General features: G+C 35.6%; 1 protein-coding gene across 1 annotated transcript; it reads right to left on the reverse strand.

Moving 5' to 3' along the window:
* Positions 1-13754: 13754 nt before the first annotated feature.
* Positions 13755-18938, reverse strand: LOC137934514 (5-oxoprolinase 1). Its single transcript, XM_068778906.1, has 2 exons — positions 18638-18938; positions 13755-17816 (listed from the first exon to the last, which is right to left on the reverse strand). Exon 2 carries the CDS (start codon positions 17743-17745, stop codon positions 13927-13929), a length of 3819 nt encoding a protein of 1272 aa, XP_068635007.1. The 5' UTR covers positions 17746-17816; positions 18638-18938; the 3' UTR covers positions 13755-13926.
* Between the last annotated feature and the right edge of the window lie 1795 nt (positions 18939-20733).

A 20733-nucleotide genomic window follows, 5' to 3' on the forward strand; every position in this document is an offset into this window, starting at 1 on the left:
TAGAGTAATCTTCTATGAACGTAATGAAATACTGTTGTCCATTCCATGAGGTTGTAGGGAATGGACCACAGACATATCTGTATGTATAAGTTCTAAGACATTTGTAGCTCTTTCGACATCTAATTTTCTAATGTTTATTTGTTTCTCCTTTATGCACTCAACATAAACTTGGAAGTTTGTAGTATCTAGGGGTTCAAGAATTTCATCTGACACAAGCCTTTGAATTCTCTATTTAGAGATGTGTCCTAAACTTTAGTGCCATAATGTGGCAGAATTCTCACTTAATTTTCGCTTTGAACCACATGAACTCGTGTGCAGTATTTCTCTATAAGAACTAACAACATCAAGCATATACAGATTATCAATTAAGGAACCTGAACCAACAAAATTTGAACTTTGGCAGAGACTAACTTTATTATTTCCAAATGAACAAGAAAAACCTAATTTTTCCAAATGGAAATAGAAATTAAATTCCGCCTAAAACACGTTGCTACAAATGTCTCAAATAAATCCAAATAAAATCCAGTGTTTAATTGTATATAAAAATTCCTATAGCCTCTACCGCAACTTTATTGTCGTCGCCCACAAAGATGAATTTTTAAGCATCACTTGGCGATCAGCTCTACAGGCAACCCTACAAAGACATACTTATGTGAATGGTAGCACCAGAATCCACCAACCAATTATCGTTAGGTACAGAAACTAAATTAACTTCAGAGCAAACTAGAGCTAGAGGCATACCCTTCTTTACAAGCCAAGTGGCTTACTTGGGACACTTCTTCTTCATGTGTCCCGACTTCTTGCAAAAGTAGTAGGTAAACTCCTCATCCTACTTCTTCTATTTCTTAATATGAGAAAATCCTTCCGTAACATCCTTACCTCTCTTCTTCTTCTTGTTTCGAGAGGTTGAGGCCAAGTGAGCACTTTCAGTCTTATCCCGTTGTTGCCTCTCTTCCTCTTGCACACAGTGAGATATAAGCTCATTTATGGACCATTTGTCCTTCTGAGTGTTATAACTCACTTTGAATTGCCCAACGTGAGCAGGAAGAGATATCAAAACCAAATGCACGAGCAAGTCCTTAGACAACTCCATCTTAAATGACTTGAGTTTTGATGTGAGTTGAGACATCTCCATGATGTTCTCCCTTATGTTCCCTTTGCCCTTATACTTCATTGAAACGAGTTTAGCCAAAAGGCTACTTGCCTCTGATTTTTCGTTCTTGGCAAAATATTGCTATATTTCCTCAGGAAACTTCTTAGCGCTCTTGCTCTTAGTGATAAAGCCCCGAAACGCCTCCAAAATGGAACGTTTCATGATCATCAAGCACATTCAGTTAGAGCGCTCCCACTTCTCAATTTTAACCTCATTGAGGTTTTTCGGAGTAGAAGTGGGTTGCTTTGCTCAAAGTGCAAGATCCAAATCCATACGATCGAAGACAATTTCCACGGTATCTTTCCATGCCTTAAAGTTTGTCCCGCTCAGCATTGGAATGTTGTTTATTTGAGCAGTAATAAACAAGTATACTCACATTAACTAGCATGTCATATAAAGAAAAACAAGACATGTACAAACAATCCAATTTGGTGACCCATCTCAAGATACCTAGTACAACATTAATTCCTAGTCTTTGGACAGAGAAATTAACTCTAAGTGGTACTCTCTGTGCAATGATCAAATACTGACAATTAGTTATGTCAAACAATAACTTTTCTTTGGACTGACTATTGTTCACATGAAAAGTCTTTATAATTATCACACATTTATCATCACATGTACGTTTTTTATTTGGCCAAACTGTGTCTTCCTTTGGGTCAAGTACAGTTTGCATAAATAACTCCCTACAAACATCTATATATTTTTAGTCAAATTAATCTACACTACAGAGGCAACTTTGGCAACATGTAACTTCAATCAATTTGATTAAAATACTACACCAATTGCATAAAAATAATAAGAATTTTCACAACTTAAAAATGAACTTAAATATGCACATTAAATAACTATATGTTCATGCATAAATATTCACATGAATGAAAATTGCATAAAAAACAGATTCTTTAATTTTTCAAATTTAATATATATACTATTTTTTATCCTATGATAACTCACGGATGCGAGTTGGGGTACTGGACATATGCTCTAAACACGAACACTTGTGTGTGGGTTCGAATCCCCGTGGCCGCAAAAAAATTGATTTTTAGAACCGAGTCGGCTCGGTCCTCTCTCGGGCGAGCCAGATCAGCCTGTTTGAGTTGACTCGAATCATCCGATTCGACCCTTGATATCCTAGTCACGCCAACCCGTCCGACTCATCTCATCCCCCGGCGAATCATCCCAATCGGTTCGAGTTGACTCAGTCGACTCGACTCGTAATTTAAATCAAAAGTAACCTGAGTTCCAAATTTTTCTTTCTCTCTTTCTTCCCTGCGCACTAGAGGTCGTCTTCAACCTCCAACCACACGCAGAGGAGGGCTTCGGTTTTCACCGGTGGCCCTCTACCGGACATCGAGAGGAGGAGAGCAGTGATAGGGAGACCGAGAGCGAGAGCGAGAGGAAGATCGAGAGGAGGAGAGCAACGATAGGGAGACCGAGAGGGAGAAGGGAGTGCGAAGACGAAGAAGCCGAGAGGGAGAATAGATCGGGAGAGAAGAAAAAAATCGGGAGGAAGAGACGCGTCCCAACGGCTTCAATTGGATGACTCAGAAAATACTGTGGATTCCTGATTCCACAACGTAAGCCTTGGGCGGCTTCATCCCGATTACCTATTTTATTCACTTGAAGGTGACGCTGGTGCACGGGTTAGTAAACAATGAAGTTCACACGCATTACATTGTTCATTTAATTAGGCCGTTACTAATAAATGAGCTCCAGTATCATGTAAAAACCACAGGTAATCTACTCAGGCTAGAATGGTGGAATTGCGATTCAACCCAATTTTCCGAATCATTCACTTGAAGCCATCATTCGTGACGCGACGAATTTTTTTTTCTTGTCTCGCGCTCTCTTCTCCCTCTTAGCTTTCCTCCCCCTAATTTTTTTTCTCCCTCTCCCTTCTCCCTCTCGGCCTCCGTCACAAAGCCGCAATCGTCAAGCGTTCGTCACAGTTGCTTGCGGCCGCTTCGTCGTAGAGTGTCTCTATTGCAAGGCCTCCGATGTACTATTACCTCTGGCGTACCGTCAGAGCACCACCTCCATCGTTGTTGCCTGCTAGTCAGAGTTACAACTCCCGATTTATCTTGACCCTCAGAACCAAAAGTGATAGAGATGTAGAGATCTTGGAGAGGCCTATGCAGGGAACGCTCTAAGGAAGGGATAACGTGCAAAAATCAAGGGTTTCAGCTTTTCTTAAAGCATTAAAATTGTCTTATGTGAGGGACAACAGATTCCTTGTGTTCATCTGCTTGAATCTAGGCTTGTGTTGTCTCCCTGCCATTATCGGTGTTGTGAGGAAGACGACGCTGTGATTTAATTTTTCCTAAGTTAGGAAAAATTAAACTAGCGTTATTTATTTATTATATTTATTTTTTAAATATTGTATTATATTTATGATTTAATAGTGGTAATTAAAATATTATTAAATCAAACATTTGATAAATTATTTTGGTTTAATTAACCTTTTTTTATTTTTGGTTTAATAAAACCTTTTTTCCAGCCATTAAAAATTTACCACTGATAATTAAAATATTGTTGAAGAAAGCATTTGATCAACTATTTTGGTTTAATTATCCCATATTTATAATTAATTAATTTAATCATTTTAAATTTTATGAAATATATTATTAATTAATACTACATGAAAAATTCATCTTCTATTATTACTAAAATAATTTTATTTATTTATTCAGTATATTCATTTTGTAATTACAATATTAAATTAGAGATTTAATATTCGTAATTAAAATATCGTTAAAGAAAACATTTGATCAATTATTTTGGTTTCATTATCCCATTGCTATAATTAATTAAACCAATGGTTTTAAATTTTGTGGCAATATATTATTAATTAATAATACATACAAATATATATATTGTGTTATTGATAAAAAAATATTTATTTATTTATTATATTCTCTTATGTTATTTTTTATTTTATTTTATTTTTTAATAATTTATTACAGTCACAAGTAATTATTACATTATTTTATAATAAATTGTACTCATTAATTAATATAATATAGCATTTCTTTAATTCGTATATTAATATATTTTAATAGTAGATTAAATCACTTATTTGTGTAGTAAACATGTTTATTTTGGTTAATTATATGTTTAAGTATATGTTCTATTTAAGTATATTATAAAAAAATTACTCATTTTCTTTTTTACATCATATTTTTCATTTCCCGGCACTAACACTGGAATCTATTTTCTAGTGCACTTGAACTCGTGTACACTAAGGGGGGGTTAGTCCACAATGAACTTGAATTGAAGTGAAGAATTGAATTGAAGTAAAATGAATTGATTCAACTTCAACTCATGTTTGGGTGTTAGCATAGACGAGTTCAAGTGGCTGGAAAACAGATTCAAGTGTTAGTGCCCTCAAATTAAAAATATGATATAAAAAAGAGAATAAGTAACTTTTTTTAATATACTTAAATAGAACATATACCTAAACATATAATTAACAAAAATAAACGTGGTTACTATACTTATAAGTGATTTAACGTGTAGTATTAGAATATATTAATATCCTAATTAATGAAAAACTATATTATATTACTTAATGATTATAACTTATTATAAATTAAAACAATAATTACGTGTGACAAGAATAAATTATACAAAATTAATAAAAAAATAAAAAAATAACACAAGAGAATATAATAAATAAACCTAATGGTTTAATTAATTATAAAAATTGGATAATTAAACCAATTAATGATTATAGTTTATTATAAATTAATATACTAATTACGTGTGACTAGAATAAATTATTTAAAATAAATAAAAAAGTTAAAAAGAACATAAGTGAATATAATAAATAAATAAATTATTCTGTAAGAACATAAGATATAGTTTAACATTAAAACTCACTATTTTAATAAAAAATAAAAAATACATAATAAGTAAATAAATATATTAATTTATAAATAACATAATATATATTTTAAATATTATTAATTAATAATATATTAAAAAATGAAAAACTAATGGTTTAATTAATTGGATAATTAAACCAATTTTTACGATGGTTTAATTTTTCCTAACTTAGGAAAAATTAAATATCATCTTCGTCTTCCTCTGCGGCGGGCTTGGCAACGGCGACGACAGCGGACAACGGCGATGGCGGCGGGCAATGGCCACGGAGGCGACGCTCCAACGGTACGTCGAGAGGGAGAAAATAGGGAGGCCGAGAGAGAAGAGAAGCCAGGAGGCCGTCTGGCCTCCCGTGCTCTGCGACGGAGGAAGGAAGGCCGACGGAGGTCGAGAGAGGGAGGAAGGAAGGCCGACAGATAGGGAGGGGGGGGGGGGGGGGGGGGGGGGGGCGGAAAGAGTGGGAGGCCGAGGGGCTCTGCGACAGATGCTCGGCCTCCCGTGCTCTGCGTGTGTCGCGTGGAAAGCTGATGATTCGCAAACTAGGTGGGAAACAGTTTTCCCCCGTTTTTGCCTGAGCGAATGAAATGGTGTAATCTCACTTCAATTCAAGTCTTTCTACACTAACGCTATTTTTTAATGAACTAAATAATGCGGGGGGAATTCATTCCACTTCATTGTGGACTAACCCCCCTTAACACCCAAATAAGAGTTGAAGTTGAATCAAATCATTACCTTGAATTTGAAGTCTAACTTCAACTTCAACTTCAATGTTGACTAAACCCCCCTAAGCTTCTTTGAATGACATAAGTAGTCAGGATGAACTTCATCTCCTGATTCATGTTGACTAACCACCCTAAAATAGAAAACAATAATAATATGATGGCATCAAACTTTCAATAATTTATAATAAAAATATTAAATTTTAATAAATTTATTTTATCATTTTTGAAATAGACCATTTAATTAGGCTTAAATTCAGCACTGAGATGGGAAATTTTTTTTATTTCACTCACCTCATTCCCACCAAAATCTGGTTGGGTTTTGGCAAGTTGAATTAAGTCAAGTTCTTATTTAAGCATTCCAATGCCCACACTTATGCGGCAAAGATGTGTCTACTTTGGTCATGTATAATAACATACCAAGTGGTAGCACACATGTCTAAAACTCGGGATGTGGTTAGGGGTGGCATCAAACTGAGCCGATTTGTGAGCGGCTCAAGCTCGGCTCGGTTTGATTCAATTTATCTGGATCTCGACCTGAGTTCGAGATCCAGATAAGGCTCATTTAAGTTAACAAGCTAAGCTCAACCGAACCATGGTTCGGTTCGAAAGCTCATGAGTCGGCTTGTTAACATAATGGGGGTCCGGGATTCGAGGAGTCGGGAGTCAGGAGGCGGGAGCAGAAGTGGGAGGTCGACTTTTGATTTCGTCTCTTCCGTTTCGTTTTCTCAGCGGGAATCAAGGGAATAGAGAATGGCATTCGTCAGGCGGTGATTTAGATCAAATGGGGGGATTTCATCTTCTTATTCCGCATTCTCCCTCTTAGATTCCTTACTCTCAATCTTAGTCTCTGATTACTTACTCTGGGTCTCAATCTTCGATTTTTCCTCTATGATCTTATTCCTCTTCGGTTTCCTCCTCCGAACTTCTTCCTCGCTGACGGAAGTGACGGAAAGAGGTAAGTTGTTTTATTCTTATTCTTTTGGGTTTTATTTTTCTTCGCCGAACTAACACTAATTTTTTTTCATTTTTATCTTCTGTATTCCATTATTTACCTTCGATCGGACGAACGCCTCATGCTGATGCTGTTTTAGGAACTCATTCCTACTCATTTCTCAAAGGTAATCTCATTCTCCACTACTGTTGATTTTTATGTTTTTAGCTCTTACCGTTCTGTTGTGTTTTGAGTTTTAAGTGTTTTGTATTAATGTTTTAACTCACCACCTCTCACTCCATAGATTCGGCACTCTGCATGTTTCTTTTTCCTTTCCCCCGCAAATTAAAAGGTTCAGAGAGCTCCGTTCTCTGGAATCGTATTGTTTGAAGCGAAGATCCCATCAAGGCTTCGGTAAGAAACTCTACCTTTTGTCCAAATTTTCCTTTTATTCCTGGTGTCAGTTTTATTCCTTACTTCACAAAAGAAACTCTCCCTTCTGTCAATTTTATTGGTAATGAGAAAAATATATTTTTGTTATGAAACAACCAGTCAACCTCTTCTTCCTTCTTTCGTTCCACTTTTTCCTTCTTTATTAATTTCCTACACATTCTAGATGTTGAGTCTTCTCGTGGTAAGATTAGATATATCTTTTATTTTCTGGATGTTGAGTCTTCTCATGGTAAGATTACATATATCTTTTATTTTCTTCTCATTGTTTTGTCTTCGATGTTTATATATATTTCCTCTCCACACTTTTTTGGTCTACAATTTTATAAAAGTAGCATATATTTTAGCATTGCCTAAATGGCCTACATTGTAGTATTACCTGAGAGTGGATTATGTCTGTTGTAGGTCTATAATTTGTGAGAGATAAGATTATGGAGATAACTACCTTTGTTAATTTCCCATACATTATTCTCTCTCTTTCTCTTTCTCTCTCTCTATCATTATCTTACTTTTTTTCAGCTTTATGAAAAAACAAAGAACAAGAAACAAGATATAGAAAATCTTATGAAGAAGAGAGTTTTATTTTGTAAAAGTCTTCAATTAAGTAGTTCAGTTTTTGTAAAGTCTCTATTAGAAAGTCGAAAATCTTTTCTGTGTCACCAGTATGCTTCATGTTTACCCCCTTATGCAGAATCCTTTTGCATCATAGAGGGACCTAAAGTTCAGAAATCAGCAAGCTCCTTATAAGTTACATATTAGCACAATATTTCTGGTAGATATAAGTATATGTCATATCTGTTCACCATGATAGATATTTGTCAATCAACCCTCCAATATCACACCCCAACCTCAAAACAATTGGATTCAACCTTCATCATAAAATTTTCAATTGTTACATATTATGACCCACTTTCATCCTCTGTACCACCATCATGTTTAAAAAGGTTTTGTTGCCAATTTCTTTCTAAGAAATCTCCTCTGGTGGGACACTTCTCTGTTGCCTGTTGGTATTTTTAAGGGTTTTCTCCAGGCAGCCACAAACTTAGCAAAAGGTTTGTACATGGGTTTTCTCAAGAATCAAGATTTAGGATAGTGTGCACTTAAGAATTTAAACAAGGAAGAATAAATAACAATTTTCAATACTGATCGGTTTTTTTGTATCTATCCAGTTCAATTGGGGCTTAAACCCAGTTTGCATGGAACTACTAATGTTGTTTGGATTGCTTTTTTTCTTTACGTTTTTAATTTGTATTTTTTTTTTGTAGAAGTAAGAATGCCAACACCTCCTCCTCAATTGACATCAATAATTAACTCTAGCTCTAGTGTGGCCATAGATAGTGACTCAACTCCGCCAGAGTCATATCCCTCCGGAACTATTAATGTAACAGAAGTGAGCCTAGATAAAGGCACCCTAAATGAGGATAAAGGTGACTCTACCCATAGTTAAAAAAGACAAAAAAGATCTCATGTGTGGTTGGAATTCAAAGATGTCTCACTTAATGGTACAAAAAAGGCTCAATGTGTTCATTGTAAAACCAATTTGAGTGTTATTAGTAGTGGAGTGACCACACATATGAGTCGACATTTGAAACATTGTCCTGGTAGAAAAGTGGCAATGAGAAAACAAAAAACCATAAACTTTCAAACAATGGGGCTTAATGGTGATCAAAGTCCATTTGGACTTCCTTTTGTGGAGTTTGGAGGCAGATATGATCAAGCTAAAATGAGAGTACTCATTGCTTATTGGATTCTTAAGCATGAGCATCCATTCATGATAGTAGAAGAGGAAGGATTTAATTTTTTAATGAAGGTGGTAAATGTGAATTATGAAAAAATATCTCGTAAGACCATTAAGAAGGAGTGTATGGAGGTGTATAAGGCAGAGAAAAAGAAATTAAAACTTTTATTAAAAGAGATTAACAAGATTAGTCTTACCACGATCTTTGGAAGTCCCAAAATCAAAAGATTGAATACATGGTTATTACTAGGCATTGTATTGACAGTAATTGCAAGCTACAAAAACTAGTCTTGAGTTTTGTGCATGTTCCTCCTCTTTGTCATGGTGTTGACATAGCATATGTTATTTACAAGTGTTTGAAAGATTGGGAAATTGAAAATCAAGTATTTAGTGTCTCAGTTGATAATGCTTCAAATGATGTTTGTCTGGGAGTTTTGAAAGAAGATTTTTCAAAAAAAAAGAAATTGATTTGTGGTGGAAAGTTATTTCATGTGCGTTGTTGTACTCATATTCTGAACTTATTAGTCCATGATGATCTTATTCAGATTAAAGATATCATTGAGAATATGCGTGAGAGTGTCAAATTCATAAATCTATCTGAGGTTAGACTTCGCACTTTTTTCTGAAATTGTACAAGAACTAGAACTAGGTGAAAAGAGGTTGGTTATTGATTGTCCAACTCGTTGGAACTCCACTTATGACATATTGTCTTCTGCATTAAAATTCAAATATTATTTCCCTAGATTTCAAGTTAGAGAACCAATTTATGATTGTTTGCCAAGTCTTGATGAATGGAAAAAGGTTGAAATGGTGTGTGAGATTCTAGAAGTTTTCAACGTAGTTACCAATATATTTTTTGGGAGTGACTACCCTACTTCTAATTTGTAACTTAGTCAGGTATATAGGGCAAAAGAAGTTCTGAATTTTAATTCTACAAATGAAAATATTTTCATTAAGACAATGGTTAGTAGAATGAAGAAGAAATTTGAGAAGTATTGGGGTGAATGCAATTTGTTAATGGTCGTTGCTTCAGTTTGGATCCAAGGGTCAAATTAAGGCTGATTGAAATGTGTTTTCTAGAGATATATTCTAAGGAGTAAGCTACGATGAATATAAACTTAGTTCGGCGTACCTCATATGAGATTTACAATGAATATGTATCCTTATATAATGTGGATATTAGAAATGAAGGGATTGCTTCAAGTACTAGCTCTATGGGTGTTTCCACCAGTCGTATGTCATATTCTCCATCAAGTTCTGGTTGGTCAAAGTTAATGACTTATGTGAAACAAGTGGAAGTAGTTAATTCACCAAGGTCAGAATTGGAAAATTATCTTGAAGAAGGTGTGTATATTTGTGAGAAAACTTCACAATATGATTTTGATGTTTTAGAATGGTGGAAAGTGAATCATATAAAATTTCAGGTATTATCTAAGATGGCAATAGATATCCTTATAATTTTCATATCTACAATAGCTTCATAGTCTACCTTTAGTGTTGGTGGTAGAGTAATAGACTCATATCATTCTTCCTTGGCACCAAATACAGTTCAAGCTTTGATTTTTTATAGTAATTGGGTTCGGGCTCTTCACGGTGTCAAGAAAATTCAAAAGGTGAATTTCTTTTGAATAATTATTTATTATGATATTTTTTAGTTGTATTTATTAAAATTTTGTTTTATGATGACAGCCTGAGAAGAAGATTGTGGAGATAAAGCTACCAGTTACATGATTTTTCATGTTTTTCTCATCATGATAATTTTAATATTTTTAACTACATTAAGTAACTAGTATTGGAAGAGTATTTTTTTATCTGACAATAATAAGTTCTATTTTTTTTGTTTTTGTCAAAGTTGAAGATTTTGCTCATGTGGGGACTTAGTTTATTGTTTTCTAGCATGAAGAGAAAGAGCTATAATTTATAAATTTGTACTGGATTTATAGTTTTTATTTAGGTGATTGTAATTTGATATTGACATTTCTTTTAATTTTTTTGTATTTGATTATTGTGTAAGTTTTATTCATAATATTATGCTGTGTTGATGGAGTGTATAGACAATTTTATGTAGGTACCCAATTTGAAGTACAGGTCATGCCCAATTTTATGTAAAATGTATGCATAGTTTTATTTATAATTTATTTGACATGTATTTTTTGAAAAGTTTTAAATGTATGTTGGAACTCAAACTCGGCTCTAGCTCGAGCATGAACTCGGTTAAAATTATTGGGCTCAAAATCGATAACAATTTTAGGCTCGAGGCTGGGCTCCAATTCAAAATATTTAAATCAAAGTTGGCACGAACATAGGTAAGTTCGGGCTCGACTCGGCTCGATGCCACCTCTAGATGTGGGGAAAATGGCAAGACACCATGCAAATTGAAGGCACTAGGAGGACATGCAAGGTTAGTAAAGCACATCAAAGCCAACATCACCTATGGAAGGATACTTATCTCTATATTTTATGAAAGAACCAAACATATTATGATTTATTATCACTTCATTTATGATATTGTTTAAAATATTTATGTAAGATCAATTCTTCTTCTTCTTCTTAATATCCAAACTACTTCAAATTCATCCAATGTTAAAAACTAAGCTAAGTTCCTAATAGAAGAGGTCATAGACGAGGTGTACACTTGAAAAAAATAGAATGAAATGACTGTAACAAGTTGTGCAAAATATTAAATTACTTAAAATATACAAAAAACATTAAAAGCAATAAATACCATAGTATTGTAACCTTGCAAATTGACCCATAACTTGGCCATGTTGATTCATTTTTCAAGAGCTTGCCAAGTTCAAGGGTAAGACTTACCTTGAGATTTTGTTGTAATTTCACCTTTGATAACCCTGGATCTAGCTTTTAAGCTTAGAAGAATCCAACCCATGCAACATAACTGAATAATCAATTCCTCTTAGGTGACTTGGCAGAGATTTTATAGGTGAAGAATTAGGTTCCAATGCAATAACACAACTTTATATTGAACAAAATAGAGAAAATTTTAAGGTAATTTTATTTACAATTTCACTGCATTAACTTTATTGGGCACAAAAAAAATTATATGATGAGAAGTTTACCAACAAGATATTGTTAACCTCAAAAATGCACTACAAATGAAATCTTTACTTTCTCTTCACTTTATGTAAGAAAAGTTAGTATACATTCTCTATTTAACTCATCTTAATGTCATCCTTAGAAATAACTCAAACTTGAATCCGCTTCATGTTAGGAATTCGACGCCCTAATTCAATACTAACGAGAGCAATAATAATCGTAGAAGAAGAAATAATCAAGCACAAAAACACAAGATTCATACATGTTCCCCTAAAGGTGAGACTACATCTTATCTTATGTCGCTACAATAACTCACTATAATGATGAATTAGTTTATAACAGAAATAACCTTTCTCCCATGCAACATAGGATCCTCGATGATAACCCTAATAACAGTCCCCAAATATAAAGATAAAAGTAGGGCAACCACAATACAAGTGTAAAATCTCCAAACTACCCTTAATGAAACAACAATCAATATATCGTGGACTGACTCAGCGTAAGGCGTTAATTAGGCTCTACAACTTAACACTTCAAGCAAAGGGCATACATGCTCTAAAACAATTCTAATTAGAAGAACCATGTGAAAAAACGTTCAGACAAAGCAACCATCTTCATTCAATGTCTATTATTGTATCATGGTTAGACCTTTGTTGCTTTGTAGACTAGACACTTTTTTATTTTTCCCTCATTTTCTATCCTTTTGAGCCTTTTTTTCTTTGTGGATGGAGACTCAAACTTTAGATCTCCATTTACAAAACCATTCATATCACCATTGAACTTCAACCCAAGTCTTTGTTTATGCCCATATTAAATTACTCATTTATAGTGTATGTGCTAGAAAAAAAAATTACACAAGTAAATAACCATTTAAACTTTGATAAATGCAAGTCATGCCCTACAAAACTAATATAAAACAATGGAATAATAGTAAAAATATATCAAATAAAAATGGACTTTTTATGATCATATTCATAAATAAATGATTCAAACTATAGACCCATGATTAAATTTGCACCCAAACTAAAGTTTCCATACCCAACTATTTTAATATTAACTATGCAAAAAGGATCATACTTTAAAAAAGTCTAAACTCAACTTATAAAACCGTCACTGCATTGCCCCTAGCCCATTCCATCTCTAATGAGAATTATAAAATAACAATTATCTAAACATTATATAAAATAAATAAAATAATAATTTAGTGTCATTTAATATATGTTGCTCACTCACCTCATTTGTAAATTAAGTAGGTTAATTTTATAATTTAGATATCTAACGATAAAGGCGATTTCGTGCGAATCATGCAAAATAGCTATCTCAGCCGTTCGATCTTGGTCTACAGCATGAAATGAAAACTGGTTCCCCACTCCCCATTCTTTCCCTCCCTTCTCATTTTTAGTTTATGCTAAAAATGGTACATCATTGTGTGTTTCACTCAGCTTTCAAAAAACATGCACTTGAGGGTATAGGATTTATCCCTTATTTTTCCTTTCTTAATATATATGAGCAATGTTCTCTTTAGCTATACATTTAAGGGAAACACATTCTACAATCCCTTCCGCGTTTCTTATGGTGAATCATCTAATACCATTTTTCTTAAATAACTAGAAGAATTAATGACTGTTTAAAAGATTATTATAACCATAATTGAATAGGCCCTGTTAAGATATAATGATTGATGGACAAATTTTCCTCTGATTTCATTAAATCTTATTCAATTTATGCGTTTACTCCTGTCTCTGCACGGTTGAACATATTTCTATACAAGAAATAACAAATAAATCAACATGGAGACCTGTTAAACACTAGTCTCGGCACAACAATGAACCTCACTTAAAGGTACAATAAGCAGTTATCAATGGGACACACACTGAGTCAGTAAAGCCATTCCATTTTCATGAAAAAAATAGGCCAAGTTGACCTGTCTTATACACCATTTCTCAAATCAAAGAGTTCCTTACAATCTCTTTTTATCTAAAATGCTGAAACCTTATTTTAAATTCTCAGCTTCAGCCAGTCTACCCCAGCCACCACCACCAGGAGTTAAAATTTTGATCCTCTCACCAGCCTTCACTTTGATGGTATTCTTACCTCCAAGATTAACCAGGCGATTATCTTTCCTTACTAAAAAGTTGCAACCACGGGCTCCATCTCCGCCTCCCTTCAAACCTCTAGGAGCATGTGAACGCCTCTCAGAAAGCACGCTAACGACAATGGGTCTTCGAAACTCTATGTCCCTAACAAGGCCGTCACCTCCTCTATGAAGGCCGGCACCTCCAGTGTTCTCTCGAATTCCAAATTCATGCAAAATAGCAGGATACCTCTGCTCAAATATCTCTGGATCAGTCATCCGGGTATTGGTCATGTGGCACTGAACTCCACTCGTCCCATCCCAGGTCGGTCCAGCTCCACTTCCACCTCCTATAGTCTCATAATAACCAAAGCTTTCATCTCCGAAAGTGAGATTATTCATACATCCTTGTGAACAAGCACAAGCCTGAAATGCAGTTAAAATAACATCTGTGACCCTTTGTGAGGTAAGCACATTGCCACCAACAACAGCTGCCATATCACTCGGAGAAAGAAAGGAACCTTTTGGAATTAGGATCTCCACAGGTGCCAAGCACCCTTGGTTTAGGGGAATATCTACGTTTACCAAACTGCGGAGACAGTATATAACAGCTGCAGCTGTAACAGCTTCAGGGGCATTCCAGTTTCCATACACTTCAGGGCTGGTTCCACTAAAATCAAAAGTAGCTTCACCTTTCTCAGAATCAATACTGAGTTTTAGGCAGATACTGGATCCATCATCCATAAAATCTTCCTCTTCGATGGTCACAATACCATGCTTCTCTTCTTTCATATGCAACAACTGCCCCATGAATTTGAGCATTTCTCTGACAGCTTCTTCTGCATTTGATTGAACATGTGTCATGTAAGATTGCACTGTATCCAAACCATACTGTTGAATAAGCTCCTTGATTAGAGTTATTCCTCTTTGGTTTGCGGCCACTTGTGCTCGGAGATCAGACAAGTTATCATGAAGCCTACGTGTTCCAGGAATACTAATACCTGAAAGATCATCAGTCTGGGGGGACTGAAACAGATCAACTATTCCTTTCTCTTGAAATACACCCTTCTCTACAAGTTTGAATGATTTTATTGCTGTGCCTTCTTCCCATATTGACTTTGAGAAAGGAGGCATACTTCCTGGAGTTATGCCACCAATTTCTGCATGGTGACCCCTACTTGCCACGAAGAACACCAGCTTTCCGTTATCAAAAACAGGGGTTATAACTGTAATATCAGGTAGGTGGCTCCCACCTGCACAAGGATGGTTAGTTACTAACACGTCTCCTTCATTCAAATGCTCACCCCAGTACTTGAGTTGCCAGCGAACAGTACTGGACATGGCACCCAAATGCACAGGAACGTGAGGGGCATTTGCAACTAATCCACCATCAGGCCCAAACAGAGCACAAGAGAAATCAAGCCTCTCCTTGATATTTGTAGATATGGAGGTTCTTTGAAGTGTCCGACCCATTTGTTCAGCAATGCCCATAAACCTGTGGTTGAAGATAGAAAGCTGCACTACATCTGCAACCTTTTCAGTTACTTTTACAGTGCTTGGAGCGGAGTTAATTTCTATCTTTATGTTACCATATCGTGTAATAATTGCCTTACAGTCAGGTTCTACAATTACTGTACTGTTGCCATTCATAATAATAGCAGGGCCTGGCAAGAGGTGCCCATAGCCCAATTTCTCAAGCTTGTACAGAGGTGTCAGAAGCCACCCCTCTCTGAAATAAATTTTGTGGTGACCTTCAGGCTCTGGTGAGCCTACATGCAATTCCAAAGGCTGAGGCCTCAAAACACTTGTAACTCCTAATCCTCGGACTCTAACATCACAGATCAGGATTTTCCGGTCCTGTAACTTAAACCCATATTCTTGCTGGAATAACTTCTCAAATTCAGCAGCGAAGTCATTTAGCTCTCCTTCAATCTGTCTTCTAACCATAATAGCAGTATCAGTACCCTCATATCTCAAGTTCAAATATGATTCAGACCGGATATTATCATGCGAAAAACCTTGAGCTCTAAGCTTCATATTTACCTCCTGTAACAATTTAGCTTCTCTCTGAAAGGCTTCCAGGACAGCATCACGACCATAAATGGCAGAGAAAGGCTCCTGTGCCTCTTCAACAACATCAGCCAAACCCATTCCGTAAGCACTTAAGATCCCACAGTACCTGTGGATGAGCACTTCACTCATGCCTAAGGATCTAGCAATGGCACATGCATGTTGAGGCCCAGCACCCCCAAAGCTAGCAAGTGCATGGTTCCGTGTTTCATGACCCTTCATCTCAGTTAATTGTCGAATTGGTCGGCACATTGTCTCATTAGCTACATTTACAAATCCCAGAGCTATTTCTTCTACAGACATATCTTTCGAACTTGGGTTCTGACATTTTCTATAGGAATTAATCTTGGTTGCAAGCTTCTCAAATTCTTTTCTAGTCACCTCTATGTCCAAAGGCTGGTCCTCGTTTGGGCCAAAGATTGATGGAAAATAATCTGCAATGACAGTTCCTAAAACAAGATTTGCATCAGTAACTGCCAACTCCCCACCTTTTCGATAACAGACAGGACCTGGGTGTGCGCCAACTGATTCAGGTCCCACATGAAAAGCTCCAAATTGAAAATTGAGCTTCGATCCACCACCAGCAGCAACAGTGTTTATGTCAAGCTGAGGAGCTTGAATTATAGCCCCAGCAATTTGAGTTTCAAGCACTTGTTCATATATTCCAGCATAGCGACTTACATCGGTGGAAGTACCACCCATATCAAATCCAATGAGAGGTTTTGTAGTTTCAAGCCCATAGAGGGTCTGAGAATAACCCACAACTCCTCCTGCAGGCCCAGATAGAACTGCTTTATGGCCCGAAAATCTATTTTCAGGCGCAAGACCCCCATCTGACTGCATGAACAAGACATTCACCTTTTCCAGCCCTTCATCAAATCTTGAAATAAAACCAGATAAGTATTCTTTAATAACTGGAGTCAAGTATGCATCAACACTAGCAGTTAAGCCTCGAGGCACAGCTCGGACCATAGGAGTCAAAGATGAAGACAAAGAAACATGTTTGAACCCCAAACTTAAAGCTAACTTTTCAATCAACATCTCATGATGAGGATAAGTATAAGAGTGCAATAAAACAACAGCCAAACAGCTTATTCCTTTCTCCAGTAAACCCCTCAGGAGAGTCATTAATGCTTCTTCATCAAGTGGCTTAACAACCCTAACAAGCTCACCTGATACACCCTTAAAATTAGTTGAAGAAGAATTAAGAGCACTTTCCTCTTCTCCATCAAGTACTAGTTCCACTCTCTCATCAGCTTCTATAACATCCTCATATAGATTTGAAGGCTTTGAGACTGTGAGGTCAAAAATATCTGGGCGGGCCTGATTGCCTATTTGAAGCAAATCTCTAAATCCTCGAGTCACACAAAGAGCAATCCTTTCACCTTTCCTCTCCAGCAAAGCATTTGTAGCAACTGTTGTGCCCATCCTTATCCACCCAATCTTCTCTGTAGGAATTTTTGCAGTTCGAGGTATTTTCTCCCCAGTATACTTTTCTAAGATTCTCCGGATTCCTTCAATTGGAGCATCATCATAGTTCAGAGGATCCACTGACAATAGCTTCATCACTTGACAACCCAATTGACCAGGTAACTCGGCATAAATATCAGTAAATGTTCCCCCTCTATCTATACAGAACCTAAATTTATTCTCTGCAACGTAGACCATTCTGCAATCTCTACTGAGAAATTCTTTGGAAACCTGGTATGTGTCTGGCTAATAGTGGTTCGTACTCCAACCTGAAGCAACAATTAAGTGGTTGATTGAGAAGCTGGGGGGAAAATAGATAAAGAAACAAGATTATGAAATGAAAGGACTGGACAATCAGATACGAAATTGTTTCTGCTACAGAGACTTGCATTTTCAACAATGTACCAACAGACCCAAGTATCTGCAACTTAATTACAAAAAGGACACCAGTCGAAAAAGAAATCTTAGCTAACTTAGATCAGGTGCATCATTAGTTTTCAATTGTCTTATCTGTTAAGCTAAATTGAAAAGCAAACTAGGCACAGTGATCCGCACCCCTATGAAAGGGAAAATTTTGGGGCGAGAAAACAAAGTAAACAGTGTTTGGTGTAACTAGTTTATTGACGACCTATATTAGCAACTTGTACCCATTTGGAATCTGCGTTTACCATTAGCATCTTGCACCCATAAGGAATCTGCGTTTACCAATCCAATACTCAAGAACAAGGAAAAGGAAAATGACCAATAAATAACTTTAGAACTTCCCATCAGGATCTTACAACACTTAATTCTTCTCCCCAGTTTCTTAAGAACTTCCCATCAGGATCCTCCAACAATTCATTCTTCTCTCTAGTTTCTTATTACAGTTCAGTAAGTTTGTTCACATTCAATCAGTAGCAGCTTCGATCTGAACATGAATATTGCAAATAAAAGAGATCAAAATCTGAGCCGAGAAACAGTGAAAAGATATCGAGTACTATCGCCTTACAGATAGTCTGCAGCAATCGTAACCGTCAAGTTTAGAAGTAGTTTTTGAACTTGTCTTTGCATAAAAACACACCCCACTGAACTTCGAAGTTCGAAGAATTACCTTTGCCGCTACAACGACTAAGGAAGCTGGGGAGCATGGAGAGGCAGAAGCCAGTCACCTGTGAAAGATGAACAAAGAACGGGTCGAGAAAAATTCGGAGTTTGCTGAAATGGCAGCTCCTCCTCTCGCACTGTCAGAATCTAAGCCAATAAGAAACATGAGAAACTAGGGAGAGAGCAGCTTAGATGGCAGCATCTAGGGTTGAGGGAAAAAAACAGGAGAGCTTTTATTCAACAGTTACAAAGAAAATCGAGAGTAGGAAACCCGACGGAGAGGGATGCGAGAGGTCTTAGGGAAGGAGAATATCGGCAGCATGACGCTGGGCGTTTTCGTGTACAAACGTTTATGTTCTATTAAAATGTTTTTTCTCGTTTTTGTCCACTCAGAAAGTGAAAGTGAACTTTCACCTGTAAAAATTACTCAAAATCTGTTTAGTGTGCACTTTAGGGGAATTAGTGCACTTGGGGTTTAAGTGAAAGTAAATTGACTAGTGTATGTGAAATGAAAAGTGAATATTTTCGTGTTTAGTGTGTTCAATATAAAGTGCACTGGAAAACACTTTTCTCAGTGCCCAAAAAGAAAAAAATGAAGTGTAAACAAAAGAACGAGTTACTTTTTATAATATATCTAAATAGATAATAAACCTAACTGAAATATGGTTATTTTTATAATAAGTAATTTAAAGTAATATTATAATATTTTAATACAATAATTAATTAAATAAGATATTTCACTAATACATTAAATGAATGTAGTTTAATCTAAATTAAAACAATAATTTATGTGATAAAATTAATTGATACATTATTTAATTATAAAAAAATAAATAACTTAAACAAAAATGTATATTTTATAATGTCCGATTTACTTTAACAATATTTTAATTATTACTCTTAAATCATTAGTTTAATATAGTAATAACAGTAATGGATATAATAAATAAATAAGTAATTTTTGTAATAACATTAAGATAGATTTTAATATAGTACTTTTTAATCAGAAAATTATACCGTAAACCCTAACCCCAAAACCCGAAATTATACCTTAAATCCTAAATCCCCTAAACCCTAACGCCAAATCACGAAATTATACCCTAAATCGTAAAAATTATACCCTAAATCCTCTAAACCCTTTTGAAATTTGGAGGAAATCGAAACCAAATGGGGCAAATTGAGGGAAATCTAAGTATAATGGGAGAAATTGAAGCCAAAAATGGGGGGAAATAGGTAGAAGTTAAGGCAATCGAACCCTAAATGGGGAAATCGACGCCGAAATGGGGAAATCGGAAGAAGTTTGAGATGAGAGAGGCGAGAGGTGTAGGGATAACTAAGAGGTCCAAGAGGTATGAGAGGAGAGAGATTGTTCCAAGACGTAAAGAGACCACCGAAGGCGAGAGGGAACCTCAAGACAAAAGAGGGGGTCGAGAGACACAAAGAGGAAGAGAGACCGAGAGACGTAGAGAGGAAGAAAGTGAAGAAATGAAAGTGCAAGAGGGCGCACCTTCACTCGAGCACGCACGAGTGAAATGAGATGAACCAGGATTTTGATGGGAATCTTAATTTGCCCATTTTACTCAGGAACCGCTGAGAGGGCACTAATAGGTTCAAGTGAATGAATAGTGTAATCAGTTATACTTGAAGGGGGGATAGTCAACAAACTGGAAATTTGAAGTTCATCTTCATCTTCATCTCATGCATCTACATGATCTTCATCTTCGAAATGGGTGTTAGTGTGGACAAGTTCATCTTCGAAATCTTCAAAATAGGGTGTTAGTGTGAACAAGTTCATCTTTATCTTCATCTTCGAAATTTAAAACCACTGATTTTATTAATTATAAAAATGAGTTAATTAAACCAAGTGTTTGAGTTAACAATATTTTAATTACCACTATTAAATCACTAATACAATAAAGTAAATAAAAAATAAATATGATTAATGAATAAAAAAGTATTGTATTAATAACATAAGATAGATTTTTTACATGGTATTAATTAATAATATATTTTTACAAAATTAAAAGTAATTAATTAATCAAATGCATACTTTAATTATATTTTATTTACCAGAGACTTAAATATGAAGTTTAATATAGTAAT

Source organism: Aristolochia californica, unplaced genomic scaffold (assembly GCF_029961685.1).
Source record: "Aristolochia californica isolate CCGP_79_NKW_82.1479 unplaced genomic scaffold, dmAriCali1.0.hap1 SCAF_10, whole genome shotgun sequence".
Classification (NCBI taxonomy): domain Eukaryota; kingdom Viridiplantae; phylum Streptophyta; class Magnoliopsida; order Piperales; family Aristolochiaceae; genus Aristolochia; species Aristolochia californica.